Here is an 11667-nt window from a genome sequence, read left to right on the forward strand (position 1 = left end):
GCAGGAAGTTCCCAGCAAGCTTTGCGTGTCACCATGGCAACCTGACCCAACAGCCAAGAGCCCCCAAAACGACTTTGTAATGCAGGCCTAGACAAGGGAGGAGGGGAACCACATTTTGCCCCTGTGCCCGCGAGATCAGCTTGAACACTCTCCCTGACGTGTGTAACACCCTTTCCAGGAAGTAAAGGGCACCCAATGCTCCAGCAGCTCCGAGGGCCAGAACCCCCATACCCGACTTGCAGCCTAAGGAGCTTGCTTGACTTCCTCTACATCACGGGGTAGAGAGGTCGACTGTACTGGTACAGAATCCCCAGCCAATGGAACCATAAAAATCACATAACACACAAGACGAATTTTTTTCTTCAGCTAAGACAGCAAAAGATATGATTTATTGTTACATGTTACATTCAGCCACAACTGAGAATAGAACTAGTCCAGTATGTCAAAAGGTCCAGGGCAAAGGGCCAAAAGGGGCCGTTTTGATACGAGCAAAGTGGGTCTCTCAAAGGCGGTCGAGGCGATCAGAATGGCCATCGATGTTCCAGATCCACTGAGACAAATTCTAGACAGTAGGCAAGCAGTCCAACAATTTGTACCAGCGTCCCTGGCCTCTGGCTTCCCGTGTTTCTGCTCCTGTGGCTTCCATGGGTGTACAAGTTTACTTGGACCTCTGCCTCATCTTTCTTCTTTTGCGCTTCAGCCTGAAAACCAGACATAAGTATACACCTCCTGCCCACAAACCCGAGCTCAGTCTTTCCCTCCCATTTTACATCTAGACAATACAAGGGAGGGGTAAAATCAACAATACGATGCTACCGTCTTGTGTCCCAACTCCTGGCTTTGGCCAGTCAATGCTCATAACGTTTTTCACCTAAAGTTGTTTTAGATTTCTAAACCAAATGTTCCTCCCAAGTTTTATCCAAGGCGCGCTCCACTTCCCCCCTCCTGTACTGGAAATGTCTCAGCATACCTGCGCATTCGCTTCTTCCTCCACTGGCAACCGATCATAACCAGAGGCAGACAATAAAACAAGGTATCATTAGTTTTAGTAACAAGTTTAGGCAGGGATATGAAGAGCATTATATGAGTAACCACATCAACAATTTGGACTCCCACCCGGATCCCAGACGTAAAACCCCGAATCCCGCATGCGCTCTTCTACTCCCGCCCTCTCTCGCACTCCCAGCCTCTCTCACCACAGCACTTACCCACCACTTCCTTTGCTTCTCCCCAAACTATCCTTCCTCTCCCAACATATCTTGGGCACCCTTGAGAACCCAGCGATCCCGGAACGATGGCGGACTTCCCTTGCCAAGGTCTACCCCCACAATCGCCAATTCTTAACAGCCTCAGATCACTGCCAGGGACTGCTTACCTTCGCTCTCATGGCGCGGAGGTTTCTACGGGGAAAGAAAAAAAGTCTGCAGTTAGTTTGCTATAACGATGGTAACTGCAGAGATCAGATGTTAGTGGATTGTACTCGGAAACCGAACACAGCAGCACAGACACCCACCTCCGAAGATGGCGCTAAGGCCGAGAGAGGGCTACAGGCCCGCCTACGGATATTTAATGGAACGCTCATTGTCGTCATTTCCGCTGTCTCGCCCTGCCCCTAGGGGCGGGGCTGCCCGAGGGGAGTAACAATGGGTTTCGGCCTTAGGTATCCGAGAAGTGATTGAATTAGGAAAGTTCTGTTGGAAAACAGTATTTTGAGTTTGAGTTACAAAATTCCCCTTTCCCCAGTTTTATTATGAGGATACTGTATTATTCAAATATGAGCACATATTTCCAATAAGAGACCTAGAGGTGCAAACGAGCAAAGGGCAGCTACTTCCGCCTTCCCTCTCATTGCTTCATGGGAGTTGCAGTTTGTTGGCGATATCCTCCATTTTACTATGGATAGGTGCAGATTGAACAAAAACTCCTGATTTGTTTTACTGGTTTACCTTATTTTCTAAATTGCTGCAGGGAGATTCGATCTTGGAACTTACAAAGGTCCTAAGATTTCAGAACATTGAAAGGATGTAAAGTGAGGAGTCGAGAAAGCTGTCATACTACAGAGAACTTTGTAACTATCGAAGATAAACTCTTTTCCTAGCCAAGTCCGGTCTTTCTCTACAATGCCTGAGGCAGATTATCACTATATTCCTGGCCACGATGCAGCTTGTTCAGAAAATACTTAAGTGATTCTCCTTCTGCATAGGGTGAAGATCAAATCAATGGACAGAGGGGAAGCAAGATGAGCTACACGTTTCTTTAGGGCAAGAATGGTATTTGGTGGCAAGACAACTTCCCAGTCTCACCGTATGGTTAGGTCAGAAGTACCCGGAAAAGACACCCAAAGATTTGGCTACAGTTATGGATGAAAGAGAACTCTTCATCATACAGACTTCACCTTATTCACTGTAAGATACGGTACGGCTTGTTATAATCCCTTTTTTAGTGGTTTCCCTTTATAAAATTTCACTTTTTAGCTCTGGAAAAACAACGTTTCTAAATTTAGGGCCCTTGTTCCAAGTGCCTAAGCGGTTCTAGTATTGTCACCAGCAGAAGGTAATGTGTTTGAAAACAAAAAACCCCAGGATTGTTTTTATATCAAATCCACTGGGATCTCACCTGTTGATTGCCCACTCTCTGTAAGTTCTCATGAAGGGATGTGTTCAGTTTCACTCAGCATAGTATCTTCAGGTCAGCAATGCCTCATGCGGAAGCAGCTCTAATACAAATTACCCATCCAATCTCAGGCTGGCCCTGAAAAATTGCATAACACTAAATGCATTCTTCCTGGCTTCCTAAATCAAGATAATCACTTGCATACAGTGTTCTTACTTTTTGCAGTAAACATTAATGTCCCGAACAGTGTCGGCAGCAAGGTTTATGTTTTTACGTCAGAAAACTAAATCACAAACTCCCATAGAAAACGTACTCTTTTCAGAGAACCCAGGATTTATGTCCCCCCAACTCAAGGTATTCCTTGTTTTAGAAAGGTAAAATATGGCTATAGAAAACTGGTTCCAGGGACTTCCCTGGCAGTCCAGTGGTTAAGATTCCGTATGGGTTCAATCCCTGGTTGGGGAACTAAGATTCTGCATGCCAAACAAAACAAAACAAAACAAAACAGGTTCCAAATGATCACCACTTCAACTCACACTCTCCCACCGCCATCAAATAAGAGCAGCAAACAAAGACACATGATTATGAGCAAATCCAAATTTATTTTAACGCCATGTCATTTTCAATGTGTTTAAAAACCTTGTAAGTTAGCGGGAGCCCTAGTTCCCTGGGACAGCATGCCAGAGGTACTGAAATTCGTCAACTTTCTCTCCAAACCCCTAGCAATTCATCCAAGTCCACAGCTTCAGAAAGCCAGGAGTTTTGTCTCTTCAATCAGTCTGCTCCTCTGGTTCCAGGTCTTTCTTTCAAGAAAGGGAGGCCAAAATATTTCATACAGGGAACAAAACCACAGTGGAGCTTCCGACTCAGGTTTCTAAGATAGAGCAAGGGAGGAATCCCACTGACTCCAAAGAAATGGACATGGTTGAGATGGATTACTTCTTTACAGCCTTGTGGAGGGGGAAAAAAATGTCCTGCAGAACAAAATTGACTACAAAGATTTACAAATGAGGATCCATTTGATAGATGAGAATCCCTTGGTAAACGCAGGCTCCAGCTCCTAAAAATGGGAGGGGCCTGACTAGACAGCCTGGATCATAAAAGGAATCTGCCACATGTGAAGAAAAACAGTCTGAAGAATAGCTCCTCTATTTTGAGCCCTGATAAAATACTTGGGGAGAGTGGGACAAGAGAGAGGAACAAGCCCCAAGAAAGAGGAACAAGCCCCAAGAGGAAAATGCTGACGCTGGAGTGGTATAAAAACATTTCAGCTGAGTTTTTAGTGGTGGCGGCTACTTTAGCCTCTTCCCCGTTCTGTTGTAGGGTCATAAACCTCGACCAAGCAGAGAATAGTAGAAAAAGGCTAGAAAGAGGGGCTTGAAGACGATGGATTTTGACTCCTGATTTTATTATTCAATTTCTCTTTTCTATTTAAAGTAGTCTTCGATGGCTGGGAAGCCTGGCCTCCCAAGACCAGAGTCAGTTGGAGCTGGTTGTTGTTGGAAGGGGGCTAGGTTGGGGGACTGGGACGAGGACAGGGAGACCCCGCTCTGCTGGTGGTCCTGGGTGGAGAAGACGAACTGCATTTCACAGAGCCTGGGGTGTGGTGGGAAGGGGATGAGGCAGGAGTGGCAAGCTGGGGAGATGGGACCCACCTCAGTCCCCAGCTTCATTTTCTTCTAAAGTTTCCCCACTGGTGGCATTCTCTGCAGTCTTAGAGGCCTACATTCATGGAAAGGAGAGGGAGAAGACATGTCAGTTTCCAACAACTTAGGGTAGTGTCTGGGGGACCAAGGACAAAAATATCCTAATTCTCTAGGTCAGGGCTGAGACGGGGAGAAATAAGGACATACAGAAATCTATACACCCACCATGACCCAGGAAGGTGGAATAAAGAGGGATCAGGTTCACCCTGCCAGAGAGGGATGACTGTAACGAACCTTCTTTTTTTTCTTTTTCTGGGTTTTCCGACTTGCCGAACTCTGGAGGAGGGCCTGGAACATATAGAAGAAGGAAAACAAATTTTGAGGAATGTGGAGCAAACACCAAGTGCTACTCTCAGCACTGTAGCTCTCTTCAGGACCTTCCCATCACTTATTCCTCACTCCCAAGACAAGTGCCACGTGCCCGCCCCTTTCCATCCCACACTAACCTTGAGCTCTGCATCCTGGACCTCCATCTCAGACTTATAAAGGTCAGGCTCAAAGGGACCACTGGTTATCCGCATGGGGCCATTGGGCATAAGCAAAACTGTAAATTTAAACTGGGCAACAAATTCACCTATGAGAGAAACAAAGTATTTTGATAAAATGTTCCCTTGTCATCCATCCTCTTTTCTGTGAGCTATAGGGAGGAGGGGACCATAATCAGGGGCTCCAAAGTACAACTCTCTTCTTAGAACTTACCCTCCTTCTCATAGAGAACATTAAATGGTTGTAGCAGTTCGTGTTTGGCGCACTCCACCACACCCATGCGGGCCTTCTTCTCATCTTCAAATGCTCTAGGGAGGGAGAGACAAATTCAGGTATCCTTATCTCCTTATCATGTCTTACCATTTTGCTCATGTTTTTAAATAACTCCTACCCTCAGGCAGAAATCATGCGTAGGATTGCTTTTTTACACTACCTTCTGTGAGAGGGAGATGGCAGAGGGGAGAAGGCATGCACACAGGCTGGAGCTACAAGTCTAGGCAGGAAAGGAGAGAGAGGGAGGGAAAGGTGGGGGAAGGAAGAGTGCTCCTGGGGGCTTCCCTGGTGGCACAGAGGTTAAGAATCCGCCAGCCAATGCAGGGGACAAGGGTTCGAGCTCTGGGCCGGGAAGGTCCCACATGCCACGGAGCAACTAAGTCCTGGCACCACAACTACTGAGCCTGCGCTCTAGAGCTCGCGAGCCACAACTACTGAAGCCCACGTGACTACAGCCCGTGCTCCGCAACAAGAGAAGCCACCGCAATGAGAGGCCCGCGCAGCGCAACGAAGAGTAGCCCCCGCTCGCCGCAACTAGAGAAAGCACGCGTGCAAGGAAGACCCAACGCAGCCAAAAATAAATAAATAAAATAAATTAAAAATAAATAAATAAATAAAAGAGTGCTCCTGGGTGTGTGGTCTATGGGTCAGACTGGTTCCAAGCCCTGAGCTTGTAAGTGCAGTAGTACCTTAAAGTAAAAGGCATGGCATCAAAACGCCTTTCAACCTCACTGAAGAAGGCACGAGAAGTTTTCATTTTCAGGCCATACTGCTTAGAAGGGTCTCTTTTGTAAATGGTGGTTCTCTGTCCTGCATCCTTGGCCTAAAAAAGATCACATTTTGGTCTGGTGCTCTTGGAACACACCCTCAGCACCACCCCCCCACCCCGCTAGCTCTGGTAAACATTCCTCACCTTGCCCTCTCCTGAGCTGACGAGAACATCCACAGCATATACTTCATGTACCTCAAATTCAACTTTCTCATGGTCCTTCCTAAAAGGAACAGAAAGGGAACCATAAAGAGCAATAAATAATTCCTGGAGTTTAGAGTAGAAAGTAGATAAGATTAGCCTGAAAAAAAAAAAAAAAAAGATTAGCCTGGAGTATGGAAGGATAAATTCATGACTAGTCTGGTATGACAGAAGGTACAGGGTGGCATACAGGGCACCTACTTCTGCTGGTCTGTGGGATTCTGGATAATGGTTTTCTCTCCATCGATGACATGCTGCTTCAATTGGTGTGACAGCATACCTGCAGATTGGACAAAGTCTATGGTACCACTCACCTAGAATCCCAAAAGGTTTCCAACCCACGCACCCAAGTAATGAGAGCAAAGTGCCTGGCTATGGAAACACAGGGCACTGAGGTTTTTGGCTTGGATTATGTCAGAGCCAAGATGGATCCTCAAGGGAGCAAAAGTCTTAATTCTGCAAAACCACTCATACTTAGACCCCCAACCCTACTATCTGAGGTCTCACCTTCTATTGGTGTGCAATTAAATGAGTGGGCAACTTTGTTCCAGGCTTCTGTCACTTGTGTGTTCTAGAAGTACAAGATCAAATAAAAGATAAGATACACGGGCTAGTAAGTTGTCTACCATGAGAACAAGAAGCATAAAAGAACTGAGAGGGCTTCCCTTGTGGCGCACTGGTTGAGAGTCCGCCTGCCAATGCAGGGGACACGGGTTCGTGCCCCGGTCCAGGAAGATCCCACATGCCGTGCAGCGGCTAGGCCCGTGAGCCATGGCCGTTGAGCCTGCACGTCCGGAGCCTGTGCTCCGCAGTGGGACAGGCCACAACAGTGAGAGGCCCGCGTACCACAAAAAAAAAAAAAAAAAAAGAACTGAGAGATCTAATATCCTCAAGCAAGTGCAATGATTCGCATTGGTTTTTCATTTCATAGGCCCTATCATCCCTACAACCTAGAAATAACATTTGCATACCATTTTACAAAGCACTTTCACGAAGATGGTCTACTTAGATAATGATTCTCTAAGGTGAATAGTGCAGATCTACAACCCAATCTAGAGGAGGAAACTGAGGCTCAGAAAGGTTACATGATTTGCCCAGGGTTAAACCAGTTAACCAAAAGAACCTGGTATAAACCCAGGTTTTCTGACCATAGTGTTTAGTCCATTATACCTGGAATTCTAACCTGTTGAAAAGGTATAGAAACTCTTTTTTACATGGATGATCTCAATCTTCACAGCCATGTGATAATAAGGCACAATTTAATTTTCCCCACTTTACAGATGAGGAAATTTGAACTTGAAGTTATTTAAAATCAGTATGGGGTGGCAACAGGGTGAGAATTCAGAAAGTCTAATGTCACAGCTAGACAACAGCCACTATATTAACAGTACCTTTCAGTGAAAAGACACAATATAAATAATGAAAAGACACAGTATATAAATAATAAAAATAATTAACGTGCAAAATAATAATAGCTGACACAAGGGCTTACTATGTGCCAAGTACTGTTCAAAGTGCTTTATGGTAGCTCTACGAAGTAGGTACCACTGTAAGAAACCTACAACAGAGGTTTAAGTAAAAATGATGCAATTAAGTTACAATGGGGACAAACTGATGAAAAGTGTAAAGAAGAGAGCACAGAAAAAAAGAGGATGCTTTAAGTATTGAACAGGTCTCTGAAATCTAAGCGTTAGAGAAAAATCTCCATTAATAGTCTAACACACTAAATTGTATGAATTCATGAGCAGTTTATGATCCCTGGGCTTCCTAATTTTGTCTTGCAAGGGGCTTTGGCCTCTTTGCCACCAATTTACTGGTACTATTATGATTTTTGTTTTATAAGCTTCTAAAATTGAGTTTTAAAACTGTGGTATCTGTGTTTTATTGTAAGCTCTCTATCTCAAATTATTTTGGGGAAAGATGCACATCCAAAATATGAAAAAGGATCTCTACAGGCTCCATGAGAAAGGGACCACATATCCCCTTACACCTAGCACGATACCATCTAAGGTAGGCACTCAGATTTAACTGCTCTTTGGTATTACTCTTTAATTCCTGCCTCTTCTCTTTCAGTATAGAATAGCTGTAGATGCCTAATGCATCTTTGGCTCTAACAAGCTTTGGAGTTGGACTCAACAGCTTACCTGGTTTCCAGGTTTGACCAGGCGTAGGGCAGCTTCAGCACAAAGGTGAGCTGCCTTAATGACATCTGCTTTCCGCCCTGTTACTTGGGTCCCCTGTAGATAAGGAAATGCAGTGAGTGCCTTCCTGGAAAGCTCTTTAACACAGCTGGTCTTTCAGTTAATATCTGTTTGTGTCCATTACGCAGCCAGTGGTCAGGAGAGAAAACACCCTTTCCTCTTTCATTTCTCTAGATACTCTCTCAAAACTTGCGTGGTGGTGGGGCTGGGGATAAGAAGCAAGCAGCAGTGCGCCCTCCCCCACTCCCCACTGGCTGAACAGCGTTCAAAGTGGTCCACCTACCAGAGCTACATCAACCACAAAAGTGTGAGCCACATTAGCGATGAAGCCATCCACATGGACCCCAAGGTCGCTGAAAGGCAAGAGCAGAGTACAGCATTAGCAACTGGCACTACTGTGAATGCTTAGGAAGAAGACAAGTGCTCTAAAATAGTTTAAGCTTACATTTTTACCAAGTCACCTTCCTTGAGAATATAGTCCTGGTCGCTCTTCAAAGGGGAGAAGTGACATACACAGTTATTTACTGAAATGCTGGTGGGAAAGGCAATACCTGTAAAGAGACAATCAGCCTTACTGCCTTGCTCACTCTCTTGGAGCCCTGTTGCCCCTCAGAAAGATGAGTGGATTTTCTTCAGGGTCTTGCTTAAGTTTGATCAATTTGGATTGGGTGGGAAACTGCTTGAATCCCCCCTGCCATTCCAAATTTCCAAATATCTCAACGAGTGCTGGGGTAGGGGTTGCATCATTACAATAAAACAAACAGGACTGAATAAGGGTCAAACTTAGGAAATTCGTGAGGGATTATTTTTACCTTTCTTCATTTCTTTTTCTTTTTTGAAAATCTTCCCTGTCTCTTCCATTATCATGGCATCACCTTTCTCACACAGGCTCAGTACCGACACACCTGAACAGGATGCTTCCACCAAAGACCGAAGTACCCCTGGGAACAGAACCCCGTATCAGTCCTGCATGTGTTGTCTAAGTTACCATCCAAGAAACACCTAGAAGTTGGACTTAGAGTTTCTAATATTCCCTAGTGCCATTGCTCAAAGGATGAAAGAGGGAATAAGTTTTGTCTCTTGCAATGTACCTCCCTATAATCTCGAAATCTCTACCTTCCTTTCCTGAAATAAAAAAGCCAACACTCCCTTTCCTCCCTTATATAGTGTGACAACTGGGTATGCACCATCTGTCTCCTTAGGCAAGGGAGACTTTCAAAGATGGTATCTGTGGTGTGGTAGGACAGGATTATGAACTTTAAGGGGGTTCTCACCAAGGTATCCAACATACATGCAAAGCAGCCTGGAGGAAATTTATAGGCGTCAGGGACAACAGGAAGATAGACATGCAATTGCTGACTCCAAGCTGATGCACCGTTAAATGCTACCTTCTTCCCTTCCCAGACACCCCAATTAGATGTTAGTAATCCCAATTTATGTAAACTTATTTCTTCAAATAACAAGTCAAGGAGACTTAAACTAAGGTCCCTGAGCTTCAGCAAGCTCTGCTTTTAGCAGGTTTCAAAGAGGTATGTGACCCAAAAGAGTTTCAAACTGGTATCTGGAATCACAAGTGCCTCAGAAGTTATAGACTGCAAGAGGGAAAAAATTTTTTTTCTGATTCAAACCACTCCATGTCCATTATGTTATAAAGCATTGTTTTGTTCACCGGATACCCTCTCCGCGGCCCATCCTGGACTTCAGATTTGATTTCTGTGATCCAAGTTTTGGTGATTCTTTGGAAGTCTGAAAACCTCAGGTTTTCAGCCATAGGATCAAAGGCATCCTAAATGCCTATCTTTACTGTCAAAACCATTTAAAAGCCCAAAGACAAGCACTTTCTGTCCCCCTAACTGGGTTTTAAATTGGAAAAAGAGAAGTCAGAAAGTGAGACATCTGTCCAGAGTGGCAGGGGCAGCTACTGAGTAAGTCAGAGCACAGTCCTAATATTCTGAGATTCTAACATCAGTCCCCCCTTTAACAGTACTATTCACAGGTTTGCCTAGTTGGGGGGAGGACCTCAAAACACTCCTAAAGTTGTGAAACCCTTGAGAACAATCAAATTTGACGACTAACTAAAGCCATCTGCGCAGATTGGAGGTAGTGATGAATAACTTCGAGAACAGTGAGATACATCTCCAAGAGTTATGGGGTGCCCTCCAACGGTCCCTGAGCTGGCCCAAGAGTAGAAGGCGGCCCCCATCAAGGAAGGAGCTGAAGTAAAGAACGAAAAACTACAACAAAGCACGTGGTAGGGAAGCTGGTGTCAGGGACCACAGCGGAGAGAGCCGGCGATCCGCAGGGGACCTGGCAACACGTGCCGGCTAGGCTCCTGACGGCGGAGAGCCGCTACAAAATAGAGGGGCTCTTCCTTTTCGAGATGGCTTCGTTGCTGCCAAAATCAGAGACAGAGATCCGGACTGAAGGGTGAGGGACAAGAGATACGCCTCGCCTCCTTACCAACCACCTAGGGCTGGAGCCGGCCGGAGGCCCAGCTCTCCGCCCCTCCCGGCCGCCCGCTCGCCCGCCCGCATCTCCAGAGACTCCAGCCCAGGCCTAGCCTCTCAGGTCCCAGGCGTGACACGGAGCCTCCCCACCACGCCACCTCCAGCAAACCTGCGCGGGGCCCTCACTAGCCCACACTGCATGACCCCACCGCTCCAGCCCCTCAGGGGCCAGCTCAACACCGTCCCCCTTGCCCCTCCCTCCCAGCCTCGATCTCCGGACCCCTGAGGCCGCACTCACGGTTGGCAATGTCGCCCCCCATCTTATACTTGGTCACGACCAGGTCCTCGGCGATAGTTTGCTCCTGCTGCTCGTCCTCGCCCGACATCTTCCCACCACCACCACCCCTGCAGCTTCGTTTCTCCTGAACCGCCGCCTCTGTCGCCCTTCCCAGCCACAGGCTGTAGCCACAGTCCCTTCGATCCGCGAGGAGAGCGCGAGCAAAAGCGCGAGCAAGCTAGGGAGCGGAGGGCGGGCGAGAGCGAGAAACTGCGAGCGCGCGGGCTGAGGCGCAGGGCACGCTGGGACAACGAGTCCCTCCTACCGCCAGCCTCTAGCCCCCCTCGCGGGCTATCAAACTACAATTCCCAGTCTGCCTTTCGCGTCCCTAAGCCAGGCCCTGGGGCCTTGCCCTCCGAGGGCCTCGCACGCCGGAATCGCCGAGCACGCTGGGAAGGGTCAGGCTCCGGCGGGAAGGCGGAGCCGTTGGAGAGCGTGAGTAGAAGCGTGGTCTCTCCCGGAAAAACCACAATCACCAGGAGCGCTGAGCGAGAACCCGTAATAGAGAGGGACGGGCTAAGGGAGAAGGGGCGGAGCTACGGCGGGGAAGTGTGTTTGGAGGCTGCGGGGCAGGGTGGAGCCGAACAGAGGCGAGTCGGGGAGATTGCGTTAAGGGCGCGTACGCCCTTCCCCG

At 47.0% G+C, this 11667-nt stretch overlaps 1 protein-coding gene and 1 long non-coding RNA gene across 3 annotated transcripts; both read right to left on the reverse strand.

The window, feature by feature from the left end:
• Window positions 1-351: 351 nt before the first annotated feature.
• On the reverse strand, window positions 352-1545 carry LOC307194661. The gene is made up of 3 exons (XR_013830603.1): window positions 1376-1545; window positions 971-993; window positions 352-701 (listed from the first exon to the last, which is right to left on the reverse strand). It is a non-coding gene; the product is annotated as an uncharacterized lncRNA (long non-coding RNA).
• A 1614-nt stretch (window positions 1546-3159) lies between these two features.
• Window positions 3160-11262, reverse strand: PA2G4 (proliferation-associated 2G4). Of its 2 annotated transcripts, XM_079938228.1 has the most exons (14): window positions 10995-11262; window positions 9062-9190; window positions 8695-8800; window positions 8533-8602; window positions 8193-8285; window positions 6556-6619; window positions 6250-6328; window positions 5992-6070; window positions 5768-5901; window positions 5019-5113; window positions 4766-4893; window positions 4554-4607; window positions 4269-4335; window positions 3160-3487 (listed from the first exon to the last, which is right to left on the reverse strand). In XM_079938228.1, the coding sequence occupies exons 1-13, from the start codon at window positions 11080-11082 to the stop codon at window positions 4270-4272; spliced, it is 1185 nt and encodes a 394-aa protein (XP_079794354.1). In that variant the 5' UTR covers window positions 11083-11262; the 3' UTR covers window positions 3160-3487; window position 4269. The 2 variants fall into 2 exon arrangements, with proteins under 2 accessions (XP_079794354.1, XP_079794353.1); XM_079938227.1 differs by having other exon boundaries at window positions 3160-4335; window positions 10995-11261.
• Between the last annotated feature and the right edge of the window lie 405 nt (window positions 11263-11667).

This window comes from Stenella coeruleoalba (assembly GCF_951394435.1).
Source record: "Stenella coeruleoalba genome assembly, chromosome: 11".
Taxonomy (NCBI): Eukaryota; Metazoa; Chordata; class Mammalia; order Artiodactyla; family Delphinidae; genus Stenella; species Stenella coeruleoalba.